Consider the following 18,979-nt stretch of genomic DNA (forward strand, 5'->3'; position numbering starts at 1 on the left):
TAGTACCAGAGTCTGGTAGAGCTAAACGCTTTTCTTCAGAGTAGCAACTGATATATCAACTAAAGCTGTGCAAAGCTTCGGTCCACGATTTGACTCAGTGGAGATTAAGCTTGATTCAGTGGCTGAACCTCCGAATCCAATCAGAGGACCCTTTAATCTCTCTGAATTGAATAGGAACCCTCCGAATCTATTCAGAGAGATCTGGACATAGACACAGCTTTAAATGTTTTTCCTATATACCTCTAGGTAGCAGGGGCTCATGAATGCTGTGGAGCATGGAGTGTCCCACAGGAGCTTGGGGGAGCTCCTCAGTGTGCTCGGCAGCAGACTCGGAAGTGGACCACAAGTGCTTCTGGTCCACTTCCGAGTCCACCAGGGAGCATGTGGGGGGACCCCCTCATGCCCCACTGGCTCGGCAACTGCTGCTTCCTGGTCCGGGGGGACACCTGAGGTCCCCCTGTGTGCTCCCCGGTGAACCCAGAAGTGGACTGGAAGCACGCTAGGAGACCCCCTGTGCTTCTGCGGGACTCTCCATCCATCCTAGCATCGCAGCCTTCACAAGCCGTGCCTGGTACCTTGAGGTATGTAGAAAAAACATTTAAAGTTATGGCTATGTCCAAATTGCTAATTCTCCAAATCAGCATTGAGTCTTTGGATTCCGATTCGGTCAAATCAAATCAGGGACAGTGATCTGAATCAAGGGATTGAATCACTGTCCCTGATTCGGGCCAAATGAGAATAGAATAGGGCCCATTTTGCACACCCCTAATGGCAACAGGATTCTTGTACTGTTGGGGATTAGACCAGAATCATGAAATACTCCAACTTCCAACTGCATTCAGGTGTGCCTGGCCAAGAACAATGAATAACTGTAAGAGAGAAGGGGGCAGAGAGCGAGCTCAGCTGAAATAGCAGCTGCTCTGTTTGATTGCTGGTAGCTACTGAACCCCTATGGAAATAATAAATAAATAAATAAAACGTTACTTTAATGGATACACAAGTGACATGCTGAAACTGCATAGACATTTGAATTCCTTTTTGTTTCTGAGAAAATATACCACATTGTCTCTCACTTTCTACAACCACCATGCTAATGGCAGTTGTACATTATCAAGAGAATACATGGAGTACTATGTCTTCATGCTGTACTGGGGATTCCTCCTCTGTTCTCAGTCTTTATTACTTTGCTGTGGAACAGGGCTGTTTTTGCAGTTTTAGGAACCAACTTGGTTATGAAGTAGTGTCTGGTTTCCATGCGCAAGGGCTCAACAGCCTTCAAGTCAAGTTTCTTGCTGCCTTGTGAAGACTTTACATGCTATTAACATGAATTGTGGTCAGTTTTGGAGCAGGACTCAAAGCTGCTTGTTAGACATGAACCTCCTCCCTCAATTCAAATTTCACTCTTTTGTTCCCTCTTTAGTTCATTTCTTCCTCGTTACTCTACTGCTCTTTGCCCATGTCAACAGTCAACACATTATGCTCAAGCTTTTACCAGATATTCTGACTACCTTTTCATTCTCTAATGTGCTAGCCTAAATCTGACTAGAAATATTAGATCCATGATATCCCTCATCTTTCAGATTTTACCCAATAACTGACATTGCAGCATTTTCAGCAGAATTTAGGGAAATTGCTACCTGATCCCTAACAAAGACATATCCTAATGTTTCTACAGCAATAGGAAAGTACAGGTTTTAAAGGAGATTACTCTTACGTATTTACAGGATAAAATAAATGTTGTTCTGCCCCTTTTACGTCAATCCTCTGCATTATCCCCACAAATGTAGCAATTTAATTCCTACATGAAACCACTATTTGTTTGCCATCAAAAAACAAGAAATAGCGGTAGCAATGTTATCCTGATCAAAGGAATCCAATAATATATTGCAGAAGCAATGCAAGCCTACACTTTTAGAGAGACAGATGGCCATTTGGTTGAGAGATCCAACTGTATTTGCTGCAAATCCATTCCAGAAGAAAAATATAAATTGTATTTCACCTGAGGATACAAGTAAAGGATTGCAATTATTGCTTCTATTTTTGCCCATTAATGTGACATGTATTTAGTAGGAAACTGTATCAAAAATAGTTACTTGACATTTCTCCAGGAGTTGTTGACATGGTAATTTATGTGGTAACAGGCACTGTATATGCAATGCCCTTCACTCACCAGTGGAGTGGGTGCCTTCTCTACATCCAGAATTAGCTTTCCTATATTGCCTCTGTCATGGATTCTCTGCATAGCCTCCTTCACCTGGAATTAAAAACCAACGTTAAATTCCATAGGCAAAGCAATCCCAGTTTGACAGGGTGTCACTTTGTCATGTTTCATGGTGCTCCAATTGTCTTCAGAGAAAAGCCACAAAGTTTGGCATTGTCTAGAGGATTCATCCTGAAGGGTAAAGGTTATCACTTGTATCTAAAACAATGGGGTCTCAGATTCTGGGTGCTGGTAATATAGATAATACAAACTTAGCTTAACAGACCATTCGCATATACAGGCAGTATTTCCAATAAATCTTTCATGTGAGGTTTGCTTTTTTCCCCTGAAGAATCTCTTGAGGATGCTACTTTTCATGAACTGCAGCTATCTTTTGAATATGTTCAAACTAATATATTTTCAACGGATCTGCGATGATTTTCAATTAATATATTTCATATTCATACAGGGTCAGTGCTGCTTACATTAAACCCAATACACGATCATGGCCAATACCAAAAATCAGACCTTAGTTCCGGAGCAATCTGCATTCTCAATAATTAGTTTTTATTGGTGTCCTTCAGATAGTACTGAAAATAGACATTTAACAGCTGGATGTAATTAGCATGTGCAGAAGAAACCAGAAAAAACTCTGCTCACTAGTACATTTGAAAGGCGTTCATTTTGATGTATGAAATTTCAGGACTCATGGGAGCCCCATGTTGATGAAATGGAGTATCGTGCATGTGCATGTGCTCTTTACCAGGTTATCTGACGCACAGAGAAAATGTTATTTAATAGATGAGGACTGGAAAGGACAGAGCGTTTCCTCACTTCAGTATTCGGAAACTTCAGAAACTGTGAACACTGCATATAAAGGTTATTCCATATCATCAGCACTTCATATTTTGCCAACATAGCTGGAAGTGTTGAGGAAAAAGTAAAACAGAGAATTCCATTTTAATAAGATCCGCCATCTACAGCATAGTTTTAGTAGGTATTTTAAGCACGTAAGTATTTTAAGTCTATCTCCTACTATACTGAAGCAGGCTAGAGAGGGTCCCAGTGCTTGACTTTAGCATCTGGGTGGGATCTTTAAAGGTGCTTGAGCTATTTAAACATGATGGCATTCGGTTCCCATGATAACTGCCAGCCCTATGCTGGAAATTTGGCACCAAAGAGTTCAGCTTCACAACAGAACTTTGGCAAATGTCCCCTAAATTAGCAGAGACTGGACTGACCCTCCCCCCCACCCCAAAACAACCCTGTTGAACATGCATATTTTGTAATGATAAAAGTACTATAAACCCAAGACTTTCCACCTTATCACAGTGTTGTGAATTAAATTTGGGAACCATCCCATATCTCCTGCAAGTTCATACCCTTTGACCGGAGGATGAAATGTGAACATTATAACTGTTTGCATAAAATGATAAAATGACTTTTATCAACCAATTGCATAGGGTTCAGTAAGCTCAAATGTCCTAAAAGGCTTTCAATAATGCAAAGACTTTGTCCTATGAGCCTAGGAATTTTTTAGATAATACTGTATTCTTATCAGACCATGTAACAGTCTCTTAGTGGTACCTTATTTTTTAAGGAGTTATAACAAAAGCTAGTCTTTGAGGGGTTATGGCATGATGCAAATAATCCAAATGGACAGGACAGAATTGAAGAAATCAGCACTCACCTTTGCCTAGCAGTTGAAATTCATAACCAGAAATATGCTGAAACCCAGGTATACAACATTTATCAGATTTTGCACCCTCTCACATTTAGTGAGGCAAATTTGAGAAAATATGCTTTCCCTGCATTTTATCTCATGCACAATATCAGTATTAAGATTCTGCAGGAAGGTTCATGCGTGTTTCTTGGATGCCCTGAAGTAGCCTGCAAATGCAAACAGCAGGCAAGAGGAAAGGTGAGCAATACAATTTATAAAAACAATGGAGATGGGATCCCGATGGAGTTATTTAGAGTATTAAAAAAAAAAAGGTTTGAAGAGATTCATAGACACTAGGGCTGGAAGGGACCTCGAAAGATTATCAAGTCCAGCCCCCTGCCCCAGGGCAGGAAGTCAGCAGGGGTCATAGGATCCCAGCAAGAGAAGCATCCAACTGTCTCTTGAGGGTGTTCAAAGTAGGTGCTTAAACCACTTCTGGTGGCAGGCTGTTCCAGGCCTTGGGGGCTCAGACTGTAAAGAAGTTCTCCCTTGTGTCCAGCCTGAAATGGTCTTGAAGGAGTTTGTGACCATTTGACCTTGTCATCCCTTGGGGTGCTCTGGTGAACAAACGTTCCCCCAGATCTTGGTGAACACCCTGATAAACTTATAGGCTGCCACCAAATCGCCCAAGCATGCACTTTTCCAGGCCAATGAGTCCCATAGCTCTCAGTCTCTCATCATAAGGGCTGTTTTCCTGACCTCTGATCATGCGCATGGCTCTTCTCTGGACTCGCTCAAGCTTCTCCATATTGTTTTTGAATTGTGGAGCCCAAAACTGGACGCAATACTCCAGCTGCGGCCTTGCCAAGGCCGAGTACAACAGGGGAATGACGTCCTGGGATTTGCTTGAGAAGTGTCTATGGATGCAAGCCAGCTTTTTGCTCGCTTTACTAGCTGCAGCATCACATTGAAGGCTCATGTTCATCTTGTGATCAATAATGACCCCCAAGTCCTTTTTGTCCGTAGTGCTAGTCAGCGTAGCACTGCTGAGCCTATAAGCATGCTGCAGGTTTTTCTTCCCAAGGTGGAGAACCTTGCATTTTTCGGTGTTAAACACCATCAGGTTCTCGTCCGCCCATTTCCTGAGCCTGTCAAGGTCAGCCTGAATCACTCTCCTGTCCTCAGGTGTGGATGCTTTACCCCAGAGTTTGGTGTTGTTGGCAAACTTGGCCAGTCTGCTTTTGATACCAATGTCCACATCATTAATTATGATGTTGAATAGTGTTGGCCCAAGGACAGAGCCTTGAGGGACCCCAGTGGTCACAAGGCACCATGACGATTGACTTCCTTCAACCACCACCTTCTGGGTCTGACCACGGAGCCAGTTCCCCAGCCAGCGGACCGCGGTTAGCCGCAGTTAGCCAGTTTTGCCAAGAGGTGATCATGGGATACCAGATCAAAGCCTTCTTTAAAGTCAAGATATATGACATCAATCTCTTCTCCCTTGTCCAGATGATAGGTCACTTGGTCGTAAAAGGAAATAAGATTGGTCAAGCAAAACCTACCCGCAACAAACCTGTGCTGGCTATCCTTCAGGATGTTGCCATCAGTCAGTCTGTTAAGAATGGTCTCTTTGATAATTTTTTCTAAGACCTTCCCCATAGAGGTCAGGCTGATGGGCCTGTAGTTTGCCGGATCCACTTTCCTCCCTTTCTTGAAGATAGGCACCACATTGGCCTTCTTCCAGTCTTTGGGCACTTTGCCAGTTCTCAAAGATCTGTGCCAGGGGCTGAGCTATGATGCTAGCCAGCTCCTTGAGTACGCTGAGGTATAAACTGTCAGGGCCGGCTGAGTTGAAGGTATCCAGCCTCTAAAGCTGTTCCTTCACAAGGTCAGCATTGATGGAGGGTAAGGAATCACCCTCACCCAGGCATTCCTGTCCTGTAATGGGCAGGGGCTCCCCATGGGACCGGTGAAAAACCGATGCAAAGTACCTATTTAGCAAGTTGGCTTTTTCCTGGGTGTCGGTTGTCAGTTGTCTTATCTGGTTTAGCAGAGGTCTGATATTGCCTTTGCTTTTCCTCCGGCTCCTCACATATCTAAAAAAAGGACTTTTTATTGTCCTTGATACTTGTAGCTAATTGGAGTTCTGTTGCAGCCTTGACTTTCCTAGTTTGCTCCCTGCAGGTCCGGACCAGTGCAGAGTATTCTTCCTTGGAGGTGGATCCAGTCCTCCATCCTTTGTAGGTTCCTCTTTTTAGATGCAGGGGGTCCACTAGTTCCCTGCAGAGCCAAGGGGGCTGCTGTGCCCTTTTGCTGCCTTTCCTCTGAGATGGAACAGACTTAGCTTGTGCATCCAGGATCGCTCCCTTGAGGAGCAACCACTCTTCCTGAACTCCCCTCCCCTTTGGGTTGTGGTCCCTTAGGGCCTCACTGACAAGCCTCCTTAGCTTGTCAAAGTCAGCTTTCCTGAAGTCGAGGACTTCTGTATTGCTGACTGACTTGCCAGTTTTACGGTGGATGGTGAAGGTGATCAGCTTGTGGTCACTGTCACCCAGCTTCCCTTCAATCATTAGGTCACCGATTAGGTCATCACCCATAGCCAGTACCAGGACAAGCAGTGCTTTACCTCTCGTCGGCCTGTTGACTTCTTGCGTCAGAGCTTCAACCATTTCACACTCCAAAGCCTGTACATGAGTGTGCCATTTTCAATTTCCTTGCTGATTCAGTGGCTCAAGTTCTGCCCTTAGCTATCCCTTACAAAGTTACTTGGTACACTATATATGACTTCATAGCGTTGTCATACATTTGATGGTAGAAGGCTATACTGACTGAGTATTGCTGCCAACAGTCTATTTTTTAATACAAGCTTGCAATGACTCATTTCCCCAAGGTCCATAGAGAAAGCAAAACCAAACCATTCTTTCCTACTGCATCTAGGGTCTTCTTACCAAATTAAAACAAGATCAGGTTGGTATCTCTCTTCTGTACCTCACTGGATTTCAAGTGAAGTTCACTCCAGACCAGAAGATTCATACAAAGACCTCTCTACCAAACCATTTCAACTGAATGCGTGAGATGTAATTTTCAGTGGGCCCTACGGTCTAATGCAGAATCAAAGTTGAATTTTAATCCATATGTTTCCCTTCCTGCACCAGTAGCGAGGACAAATTTTATCCACTTGAAGAAGTGTCTCTGGGTCCTAAATTACTTTTTCCCCAACTGTGTTTGCTATTTGCACGTGTTAACTCAGGAAATCAAAATAAAGAAGTCAGGCCCACTTTTGTTGATGAGGTCAATTCATCTTGCCCTATTATTATTTATTTGCTCATTCACCTCAGAATAAGCAAGCCATATAAATATTCATATAAATCTTTGCTTGCTTTTATACAACCTAGACTTTAGGTCCCATATGACCTGCATGTGTGGGTTTCAATTAATGTTGCTTAATAGGTGAGGACCGGAAAGGACAGAGTATTTTTGCTTGGAGAGGACTAACAGAGATACAGCGGCCAGCGCTCTCTCTCCATTGGTAACAAAGAATGTATCTACAAGGAAAAGTGGCCATTCCCACAGTTGCCTTCAGAAAGGTCTCAAAAGCCTGCTGTAGTCTGAATGGAAAAACACACAAGATGGAGCACAACAGCACAAAGCTTTGTGAATCTGAAATATGCCCTTTTAAGCAACAGTGGGAGATGTGAATTACTGGCAGCAATCAAAAGAACCCCATTTTGCATCCACACAGTTGCCTTGTTTCATGGTTGCTCAGACATAATATTTAGAATGGATCCCAAAGCGGAGTTGTTCTCTCCTGTCTGTTCAGCCAGAGGAAGAACTAGGATTAACACAGGAAAATAACTTTCTGATCCAGGACGTTACAGTTAAAAATCAATGTGCACGTTTGTTGTGGCTCACAAAGACGCTGAAGCAGCTCAAGTACATTTCTCTGATCTAGATCAGCTCTCCACATAGTGCAATCACTGGATGTGTCGTAACACCCTCATCCAATTAGATTTCAGTACTGATGATAAAACTGGAAATTGATGAGTGCTAAGCAAGACTGGCTTAGCTGCAGCATAAAGATCTATGAAGTCAAAAGGTAACTATAGGAACCCAGGACTGGAAAGGGACATTGGATCATCTAGTCCAGTGGTTCTCAACTTTTTCTGTACCAGGACCCATTTGTAACACTGATGGCCAGTGCCCCTCCCAACTCACTGCCCCCCCATCCCCACCCCCGCAGTGTGTGGGGCATGAGGGGCCCCAAGCAGCCCCTTGCGTGCTGGAGCTCTGCCAGCCTGCAAGGGAAAAGCCAGAGTTTCCCACGTTTTTCTCCTTTAAAGGAGAATCCATTTTTAAAGTTCGTTGAATATTTTTTAAAGTTTGTTCACAAGCCTTTCATATATTCTTGTGACCCCCCTTCTGGGTCATGACCCATGAGTAGAGAAACGCTGATCCAGTCCAAGACCCAGCAACCATAATAAACCATATAACAGATGTTAATGATAAAGGTCCACAAGACCATTCACTCTGATCCTTCCCATACATGACAAACCACAAATCACCCCCTAAAACCCCCCCACCAGTATGAAAAACAAAGGCTTCAAAAACTAGCGTGGCATGGAAAGAAAGCAGGAAAGACCAAGAATGCTGCTACGGTCCATTGTGGTCAAAATGGGCAATAACTGGAAAGCTTAGCTGCCACATCCACAGATCCCTCTCAACTCATGCCCCATTTGTCCCTAGACTACGTCAAGGTATTTCAAAATTCTCCTGTTCTCCCAGATTGAGAGGATGTACGTGCATTGTGCAATGGGGGTATGGCCAAAGTAACACTGAAATCTAAACCACGATTGCTTCTGACAAGCACTAAGCTGTGTTAGATCTGTAGCCATGTAGCAGCCTTTGTTCGTCTCGTTCGCACACCCCCAGTCTGTCCATTTTAAAGCAGAGTGCCTTCATGAGGCCCTAATATGGCCGTGGGGGGCTGTGTGTGCACGTGTGTGTGTAAATCACAACTACTGCTAGAGAGAAGTCATGCGGTGAAAGAGCTGCTTCGTATATTTTCCTGAGGGGATGTCATGGTTGAGAGCTTAGGGCTGCTGCTATTGGATCAAAGCCATTTCTGTCCATCTGTATTGCGTACCGTGCTGGGAAGAGTGACGCTTGCTGTCAATAGACCTTGGCGAGAGAGGAAGGGCAGAAATGCATTTGCATTACAGAGAAGAGGATGTTCTTAAGTAGGTTTTAGGACAGATGTGTTTTTTGGAAGTTTAAGGATTGACAGATGTATCAGATCCTTTCCAAGACCACCATGCTGTCTTTGTTAGGATACTCCATTAAAAAAAAGCAGCCGTAAGGAATGTTCTATTTGGTATTTTTATATAGAAAGAGCTTTGTTTGCTCTCTTCAACCTCCATGAATTATGAATTTCACTGTGAATTATGTCCACTATACAGATCTAGCCATCCAGCCTTTAGGACATTTCATTCAAGCCAAGGCCATTATCTTAACTGCAGCTTGCGGAAACTGCCTGATTTAATATTTTCATCTCCTGCCAAATTAGATTTCCTCTTTCTTCATGCGAAGAAGTTCTGGAACAGATTACAACACCAGTTTCTTGCTTTTAATTTGTAAAAAGCAGCACTTCTTCCCCTACGCCCCAACAAGTTGAGATGCCATCCTAACTGAAAGTTGGGAAAGTACAGGGGTGCTCCAAATTGGTCAGAAGTGTTAGGTCCTGTACTTTGGAGATAGAGCAGCTGGCATTGTCTGTACTGCTAGATATCTGAGCTCTACATTTCCTCAAAGACCACTGAGATGATGCTACATTAGGAACAGAATATGTGTTTTAGAAAAACCCTTTGTTGGATAGATGCATTTCAGAACAACCCTTTGTTTTGTGCATCTCGTAAAAGTCTATGAGATGCACAAAAACTCAGTTTGGAAAAGTATAAGGAAGTGAAGAATCTAGCACTAGGTAGGAAGACAGGTAAGGCCAGCAAGCTGCTTCCCACCCTCCCCAATCACTACATTTCTGTGATTTTGTAGTAAACAATCAGACTTTCTAAACCATTATGATTTGCTACCCAGAAAATGAACCCTTGACCCTTATTCACAGCTTGCTGGTTTTCCTATTGGACTGCCAATTGCTGTAGGTCACTCATATTTTGATTGTATTCTCATTACCCTTGGGCACGGATGCTATTGCTAATGAGAATTCTGACAGTAATGGATTGTGCCAACAGCTCTACGCAAATATTGAAGTTATGCCATTGCATCATAGTGGTGAGCAGGAAGCTACTCAACTTTCAGCCAGCAACGCCCCCCCACCCAAGCCTTTTAATTAACAAAATCTCTCTATTACTTGGTGACCACTTACCAACAGCTACATAAGCCATAAAAATAATCCTCACTCAGAGAGAGTTTATGGAATTCCAGTATTGCCTACACCACATATCACATGTAAGCCTTTATACAGGTGAATATTTTGGGTGCACACCAGCTAGTCCAAGTACCTGTCTTAATACAGCCTAAGCTTGTGGGGAAACAAAACTTTGTAATGAACAAGAACAGAGATGACCCTATGCATTTACTCTTACGTTGGATTAGGGTCCTACAGCATGTAGTCTAACAGTAGGTGATACCCGATGATTTGAGATAATTATAGTATCAATATGTGATCAATTACTCTAGTTAACATCTTCCTGCCGGCTAAAACCAAAAGCCACCATGGAAAGCACAATAATTAAACAGCTCTATTACTTTTACAGCTTCCACAGGAGGTTTTAAAAATTATACATTTTTTATTCAAACAAGGGCATAATTAGGGCAATTTTCAACTGGGCCATAATTGAGAAAGACCCCAGTGCATTGTCACACTAATAAAAAACCACAGGTGAATTTTGCGTGTGGTCAACTAGCACAATACAGTTTTTTAAATACACATAATGAAGCAGTAGAAATTTCATTTTTGCTATGGTGCTTTGAATCTGCTGGGAGTGCCTACTGGGGCCAGTGGAACATTATTACTGTGTCTCATTAGCTGTGCCAATGCCCAATGGCAAATCAGACCCTTGCTGTTCAGTCGCAACAATTTTCTTTCATTAAAAATAAAAGATAATACACGTATAAGGCTCAAATTATCTATCCCCATTGAATAAGGTAGTGCTAGGAATCTGAGATGATGTTACTGCAATTGTTATTTATTTATGGCAATTATACATTAAAATAAACAAAGATCTCAGTCAGAGTGTTAAAATCAAAAGAATAAGGTTGGAATTCAACAGATAGAAAATAAATATCTGCCCATTTGTAGGCAGTTTCATAAGTAGGTAACTGGAGTATGACCACTTATAGTCAGACTTGTTACATCAGTTTTTGATTAGAAATAATGAATTTTTAATGACCCTTGAAGTAATAATCTGATTTTACTTTATTGCTGTGAGTTATAAGATGAGAATATTATGCAACAAAGGAATTAGTTCCCTTGCAGTTATTCCACCTTTTGGAAGCATCTCATCACCACATTACTGTTGGTAAGTCTTACTGAGACTATCCATCTGAAGTTAGCAAGGCCTGAATATCCAACACTCCAGACTTATTTGGAATACCCTTCTGTATAAGGAAGAGGGCAGGACTGAACATGAAGCATTACTAGCTGGAGCAACCCAGGTTAGATATGAAGAACAAAGCTACAAACTGAATTTTAACAAATGCTTGTAAACTGTTATGTCTCAATATGTTCAGCAACGCTAAAATGGTGGAATTCCAGGACTGTTGTACTTTTGTAACCTATTAAAACATGAGCATTGCATGAGTGATTTGTTTGCAACAAATTTAGCTCATCTTGCATGATCAGGGTCTTTGGCAGAAGTGGCTAAAATGTTATATTGAACAACGATTTTTTTTTTTTTTTAACTAAAACAAACAAACAAAACCACCCCCCCCACACTCACTGTCCACTGCTGGGTCCCCCCTTTCTCGCTTCTGCCTGTTAACAGTTTTCAGCCAAAAATTTTAGTAAAAAATTGTGACGAAAACCAAAAATCCCAGATACACATACCCATGTTTTTCATCTTCAAAGTTTTTTGAAGACAAAAAACTAGAACTCTTGGTTCCAAAATAATACCTTTTATTAGACCAACTGGAAGATGGCAAGAAAATTGTCCTGTTCTGCAAGCTTTCTGGATCAAAGTCCCTTCGTCAGGCTCTGGGAAAAGTGTAGATGGTACAAGATGGTAAAAAGTCCCCACAGGTAGGAAATAATCTTATTTTTTACACAGAGGGAGCTGAAGATGGAAGCCTGTCCCTCTGGGTCCATGAGAGTGTCTTTGTGAGCTGTGTTGAGTAGCTCTTTGATGTGTTGATCAGGTAGCATTCCTTCCCTGGAGGTGTCAGATGGAAGGCAAAAAAAACTTCCTTGTTGTTCTGCTATGAAGTTTAAAATCCAAAATTGGCTAAAATTCAGCATCTTCCATGTTTCAGGTGTGTACTTGGTAGCTGTGCTGGTCTGAGGCAAAAAGACATACAAAAAACTAGAACTCCTGGTTCCAAAATGATACCTTTTATTAGACCAACTAGAAAATGGCAAGAAAATTGCCCTTTTCTGCAAGCTTTTGGGATCAGGCTCTGGGAAAAGGTTATAAGCCTTTTCCCAGCACAGCTACCAAGTACACACCTGAAACATGGAAGATGCCGAATTTTAGCCAATTTTAGATTTTAAACTTCACAGCAGAACAACAAGGAAGTTGTTTTTGCTTCCCTGCCTTCCATCTGACACCTCCAGGGAAGGAATGCTACCTGATCAACACATCAAAGAGCTACTCAGCACAGCTCGCAAAGACACTCTCATGGACCCAGAGGGACAGGCTTCCATCTTCAGCTTCCTCTGTGCAAAAATGTTTATTTCCTACCTGTCGGGACTTTTTACCCTCTTGTACCACCCTTTTCCCAGAGCCTGACGAAGGGACTTTGATCCGGAAAGCTTGCAGAAAAGGACAATTTTCTTGCCATTTTCCAATTGGTCCAATCAAAGGTATCATTTTGGAAACAAGAGTTCCAGTTTTTTGTATGTCTTTGTCTCAGACCAACACAGCTACCAAGTACACCCGTGAAGGTTTCTGAAGAACAGTTTTCCTTCTGATGCTAGTCTTTGGGATTTTCTAGGAATGAAGGGATCAGTCTTTTCCCAGGAGCACATTTAACTCTTGTTGAAGTTCCAACTAATTGCAGACATTCTTTCACTAGGTTATTTCACTTCAGATCCCAGTGCAGGAAAACCTAAGTACATCATGGCTACACTGATACTACCATGTCTACTTAGGAAAGTTTTAATTTTAAGCAGTGCTTAAACACCCCAAATACAAATGCTTTCTTTAACAGCTTATGGGCACCTGAAACTTGGCACAAATACTCACAGTCCTGCTTCCCCTGCCTGTATTGCTTCTATCAAATTTCCAATTCTTTATTTGCCATTTCCTCAAAACTAACTTGTCACTATTCTGCATTTTAAAAACAAGACCTAGCAGTAATCACTGCTGAGATGCTCATTAATATTTGCCATTACTCCGTTTCCTTTGCAATCTTAATTTGTCATTACAGTGTAAAAAAGCCATTTATTTGCTATGTATATAATAAATGTTTAATGGAAAGTGTGTGAATAATTATCTCACGTATCATTTTGCATCATTTTGCAGTGTGAAAGGTAAGAGCAGCATGCCTAAAAGCAATGAGTAATGATACCTAACCTTTCAAGCATATCTTTCCAAATTCTCTTTTGACTATTATTTTAATCAATATTTCAGTTGTTGTGACTCTAGTCTTTGAGAATTGGAAAAAAAAATTCAGAGGTTACTTAAAAATATCCTGAGGATAGCTATATGCAAAAATGAATTCAAGTCCAACTAGCACCATTCAAACATTAAACTGCTCGCTTTGACAAAAGAACACAGTAGGGGATTTTATATATCCATGCTGGTAAAGTGGATGCTCAGTAGAGAAAAACGGATGCAACAGACCTCGGAAAAACGTATTGATGGGACAACACAATTAAATGGTTTCGGCATCCTAAGTGATCAGCTGCAAAATACAACGTGACCTTATTAAAAAGAAGAAAATACATTTCTTTTGAAAAGAAGAAAAGAAAATAGGGGGAAAGGAAGCCATTAGTGCAAAAGGACGAGTCAATATATTTTTACCTCTGTAAGAATGAACCTTAGCTGATGGCTCAAATTGGAATGTGGGTTATTTCCCCTGCCATAGGGACCTCATTCTCCTGGAAGGTGTATGGGAGGTGGCAGAGGATTTTTATGTTGGTCATCCTTTCTTTCCTTTGGGTGAACATAGGTCTTGGAGAGCTGGCTGGGAAAAGTCCAGGGAGAGGACAGGAATCATACTCACCTTTAGGTGGAAGTAACTACAGGGTGAAGACTTAGCCTCATTCTTTATTTTGAATTTGCACAAAAGAGAAATTGTCTCAATGTTCTCAGGGCAGTCTATGACTCTGGACAAGTTTTCCAAACACATCTACTCATATCACAGTTCTGCAGGATGGCTATTGCCACCTCCAGATGGGACACAAAAAGGCAAATTTCACATCCTCTCCAGGTGAACACTGTGGTGGATATCACCATTTATTTAGTAGCCCAGGACCATCACCTGGCCATCATCATCACCTCTGCATCTGAATCTTGCTATTTCTTCTTATGCACCATCTTCAAAAGTCAGCTTCCCCACCCCTCCCTCCTTCTAAGCCCTCACATCATGGCACATCTTAACGATATAACCTCCTTCTGTTACCTTCAAAAGTGACATTACCTTGCCCTCCTTTATCCATTCAAACCTCTGCTCCAATCTTGAAGATGCAGCGTTCCAGCCATGTCATTTCCCTCCTGCCACCTACCATGGACTACATCTTTCTTACACAAATGACTTGCCTTCACTTTTAAGACCCTTCGTGGCTCAACCTTACTCTATCCGTAATCTCTTCAATGGCACTATGCTAGCAGCTACCAACTCTATATTCTGCCAACAATGTCAGCCGTTAGCACTTCAGAGTCCAATTTTCCTATAAAAATCAGCAAACCCACTACGTCAGTGGTCATCAGTAGCATTATCCATCTTCGTATTTCTGTTCTGTTATGCCTACAATATACCTGAAAATAGCCAGGCAACCAGGGACTTGTGACTGCTGCAGTCATTATCAGCTCAGCCCGTTACTGCTCTCCCACTGTCTGTTGTAATCACCTGTTGTCTCCTGTCACATCCTAAGCTTGTAACTCTGAGGCATGGACTGTCTGTTTACTGGTATGTGCATGGTGCCTATGGGACTCTAATATGATCCTCACTGGTACCTCTGACTGCTACACAAATAATTAGCAATGCCCCATTTTACATTCCACATTATTACTGCCCATTTCATTTATTAAGAGAATCAGAGATGGTGGTAAGCATTTTGGAAATCCTAATGTCTAATTATCTAATCTCAGGCCTCCCCCTGCAGTATTTCTATTTCCACAATGAAAATATGGCCAAAAAAAAAAAAAAAAAATTCAGATCCTCAGAAGTGATCTGCAACACCATGAACCCAACTTGTTTAACTGCCTGGGGCATGACCAAGTCTTTTCTCATGAGTTAAATAAATTTTCTTTGTGCCCAGATACTTCCCTGCTTTGGGATCCCAAGAAGAAGGAAGAATTAAGTATACATAAGATGCATTTGATTTTCCCGAAGTAATATATTTAAAAGTCCCTTGCTGCAGACTTTGGTAAAAATACACATTTGAGCTTCTGATTATTCAAATGCATGCATGCATACAACACCCCCCCCAATGGCATAAAGAAAGACTAATCTTAAGACACTGAAGCCCGAGGTCTGCGATACACAACTCCATCACAGACTTCTTTTGTGACCTTGGACAAGCCATTTAAACTCTTCTGCCTTAGTTTCCCCTCTTTGAATAAGGCATTCCCTAACTCACCAGAACCACGATGAGGACAAACTCATTAGCTTGCACGAGACACTCCAATACGATGGTGATGGCACACGTATCTAGATAGATGGTCATGTTCTATAGGACTCCAGAGTTTGTGACCCCTGTAACACACCTCTCACCTACACAGAGAGGGTAGGTGAAAAATAGTAGATTCTTATAACATTTGAACACAGGCACTGTTGCCAATGCGTGTAGCGTCTGAATTAGGACCAAGGAGTCTCGAGTTCTCTTCTCAGTCTTTTCACTGGATAGCTAAGCAAGTCGCTGCTCCTTCCTGTGCCTCACTTTCCCCTCTGGGAACAATAATACTAGCCTCCTTTGTCAAGCATCTTGAGAATGACTGAAGAAAAGCACTGTCAGAGGCAGGTGTTATCAGTATTGTCCCTCTAAGTACTTAAAGCAGCAGCTTGGGACTATTTCTAGGTCTGCCCCTGACTCGCTAGATGATTGTGGAGAAATTCTTCCCGTGATTTTTACCGTTATTCAGAATGGAGATATCTACTTGTGGGCCTCTCTGCAATTCGGGCATCATGTGCGCCAGCTGTTGCATTAGGAAATGTCCCTCTGCATCACACCCCTGGAAATAAAAAATCTGCTCCCAATTAGATGCACAATTTCAGCTGTGTCAGTGAAGTTGCGCAAGTTTAAGCTACTGTGGTAGGAGTCTGGCTATAAGGAAAAACTTCTTCATGGTTTGTGTAATCAGACTCTGGAATAGGCTCCCAACGGGGGTGGTGCAGACACCTACCCTCTTCAAAAGGAGACTAGACCCATATTTTGCTGGGGTTATTTGACCTCCGCAGTCTTTTTCTGCCCAGAGCAGAGGGGCTGGGCCCGATGATCTCACCAGGTCCCTTCCAGCCCTAAACCTCTGTGAGTCACTGCAAAACCTTTCGACAGCAGAAAGAAAAGGACACGTGTGTCAGAGCATCCCCTACCAGCAATTAATTCCTCTCCCTGTCCACGGTGGTGCGTCTGAGAAGCAAGCAACTGCATGATGTCTGTGAATCACATGGTTAAGATCTCCATGGTGACAGGGTCATGTGGGATGTAAATAGGAGCTGGATAGTCAAGGTTACTTTGGCAACCCAAGTGTCACAGGTAATGAACCAGATCTTGTTCAGATTTATGAAGGGAGAGCCTGAATAAAACTTGCCCCTCTAACATTCGAAGCCTGGTCCTATTCCAAGACTGTCTGAATAGCGGCAGACAGAGGCCAGACGGCAGCACTCTCCTGTAGAATTAGAAACATCAATATCGATATTATTTAGTTAACCACCGCGCGGATGCGGTAATGAAGAAAAAGAACCTGCTGTGCGCTGCTCCAGCTGAGACACCCCTTAAGCAACACCTTGATACTACAGCATTAGCACCAGAAAGCAACCCGATCTTTATGATCAGAGTCGCTGCTGTGGTCTATTACTGACTTAGGGTGTCTTTAATAGGAGACGCAGGTTGCACTCAAAGTGCAGATGCTCTGCTCAGGCCAGGAGCGTGTTTTGCCTTCTCTTTGTTACGCTGGAAAAAAGCTATACATCCAAACCCCTCCTCTCCAGCACTGAAGGCTTATGGGTTAAGCTCCCCTGCTGTGAAACAATGACAAGAAACTAGAAGAAGCCGAAAGGACGGTGCTGCCTTTTTCTCCCCCTGCTTTTGCGACCACTACCCTATCTAAGGAACAGTACACAGCTGCTCTTCCCCGGGAAGCTCTAGGAGGGACTGGGGGCCTGGCCCAGAGTAAGCTCCCCCTCCGAAACGTGCTGTGTACAACTGACTCGCAGCACCGCTTTTGTGGGCTAGGGCAGGTGCCTGCGAGGCACTCCATATGGGATGCACAGGACAAGCAATCGTTGGGGGATGAGGCTGGATTTTCACGTCCTTTTCTTCCTGCACATCTGCTGCGGTCCAGCTCTCTGGTTTGTATATACCCTGCTCACGAATTCTGGTTTACATCGTCTATATTTATACAACAAGATGTACGGGATTAACATCCCCTTGGCAATCATTGCCTTAATTAAAAAACATGCTTTTAATTCATCTTGGGAGTCCACATGAACGCTTTACTTTCCTCAGCCACGTTGCATTATAAATCTGTGCCAGACAGGGGATATAACTATGCAGATACAGGGTGAGTACAGGTTGGTATAGGGGAATGAAGTGTGATTTGTGACCAATGCAGTTGTGCTGAGAAAAAAACTCTACTTTAAAAAACAATTATACTGGCAAACTGTGTTTCTACCACTATAGATTACTTTATGCGGGGGAGTGGAATTGCATATATTGGCAATAGTGTATTTCTGCTAGTATAAGCCATCCACAGGAGGAGCAGTTTCTCGTGCTTTATAACAGCACAACTACACCTACACGCTGCTAGCAGAGCTATTTCTAAGCCACTGAAGTGCCGAGTCTTTTCCATACATCTGAGTGCCCTGCTCCTTCCTTTTGCAGAAAAACTTTCCCAGCTACTACATTTGTTCTAATGAGAACCCTCTAATCCGGTTAGCTCCATTGGGAGTTGAAGGCACTCAACACTTCACAAGATTGATGGAGAATGAGAAAGGCTGGAAAAAAAGAAAATTCAAGGCGCTATTTTTCACACATCACACATTGGACGGTGACAAAATGTCAGCAGCTTAAAGACTCAAGTCAGGGATTGTGTTAGTTTACAATTGTCTGAGCAAATACAAACATACTTAGGCAGCTTTCAAGGTGGGTTTCACACTAAAACCTTGCCCTGAGTATGCACAAATATCAATTAAAAAAAAAGATCTGAAATACAAGAGACAAGAACAATTGCTGATAGGGGTCAATATAGATTTGGGTTGAATCCTTGCAGGCATTATTTTATACGCAAGACTGGCAGAGACTTGCTGGGGTGTCAAGACCAGCGTCCTGCTTTAACAGGCACTGCATCATATAATCCCGAAAACAAATTTATGAAATCCAATATCGCAAGATTATTGCCATTTAGTAATCTTCCCTGTTTACCTATTTTCATTGAACGGAGTTGTTTAATCCTAGTGCTAATCTGAACTTTCACACTGACTACTTGTGCCTGTGTATGTGTGAATGTCAAGTCATTTTTAAATCCTCTACAATGAGCTATGAATAGCAAAGCAGG

The 18,979-nt window shown here is 42.4% G+C and overlaps 1 protein-coding gene across 1 annotated transcript in view; it reads right to left on the reverse strand.

Moving 5' to 3' along the window:
- Nucleotides 1–18,979, reverse strand: part of VAT1L (vesicle amine transport 1 like) — an 86,438-nt gene that overhangs the window by 4,592 nt on the left and 62,867 nt on the right. Inside the window, exon 8 of the mRNA XM_090063424.1 lies at nucleotides 2,171–2,254. Coding sequence (XP_089919550.1) covers nucleotides 2,171–2,254 — 84 coding nt within the window. The remainder of the gene's footprint in view (nucleotides 1–2,170; nucleotides 2,255–18,979) is intronic.

Source organism: Crocodylus siamensis, chromosome 9 (assembly GCF_052110815.1).
Source record: "Crocodylus siamensis isolate JL-2025a chromosome 9, ASM5211081v1, whole genome shotgun sequence".
NCBI classification, from domain to species: domain Eukaryota; kingdom Metazoa; phylum Chordata; order Crocodylia; family Crocodylidae; genus Crocodylus; species Crocodylus siamensis.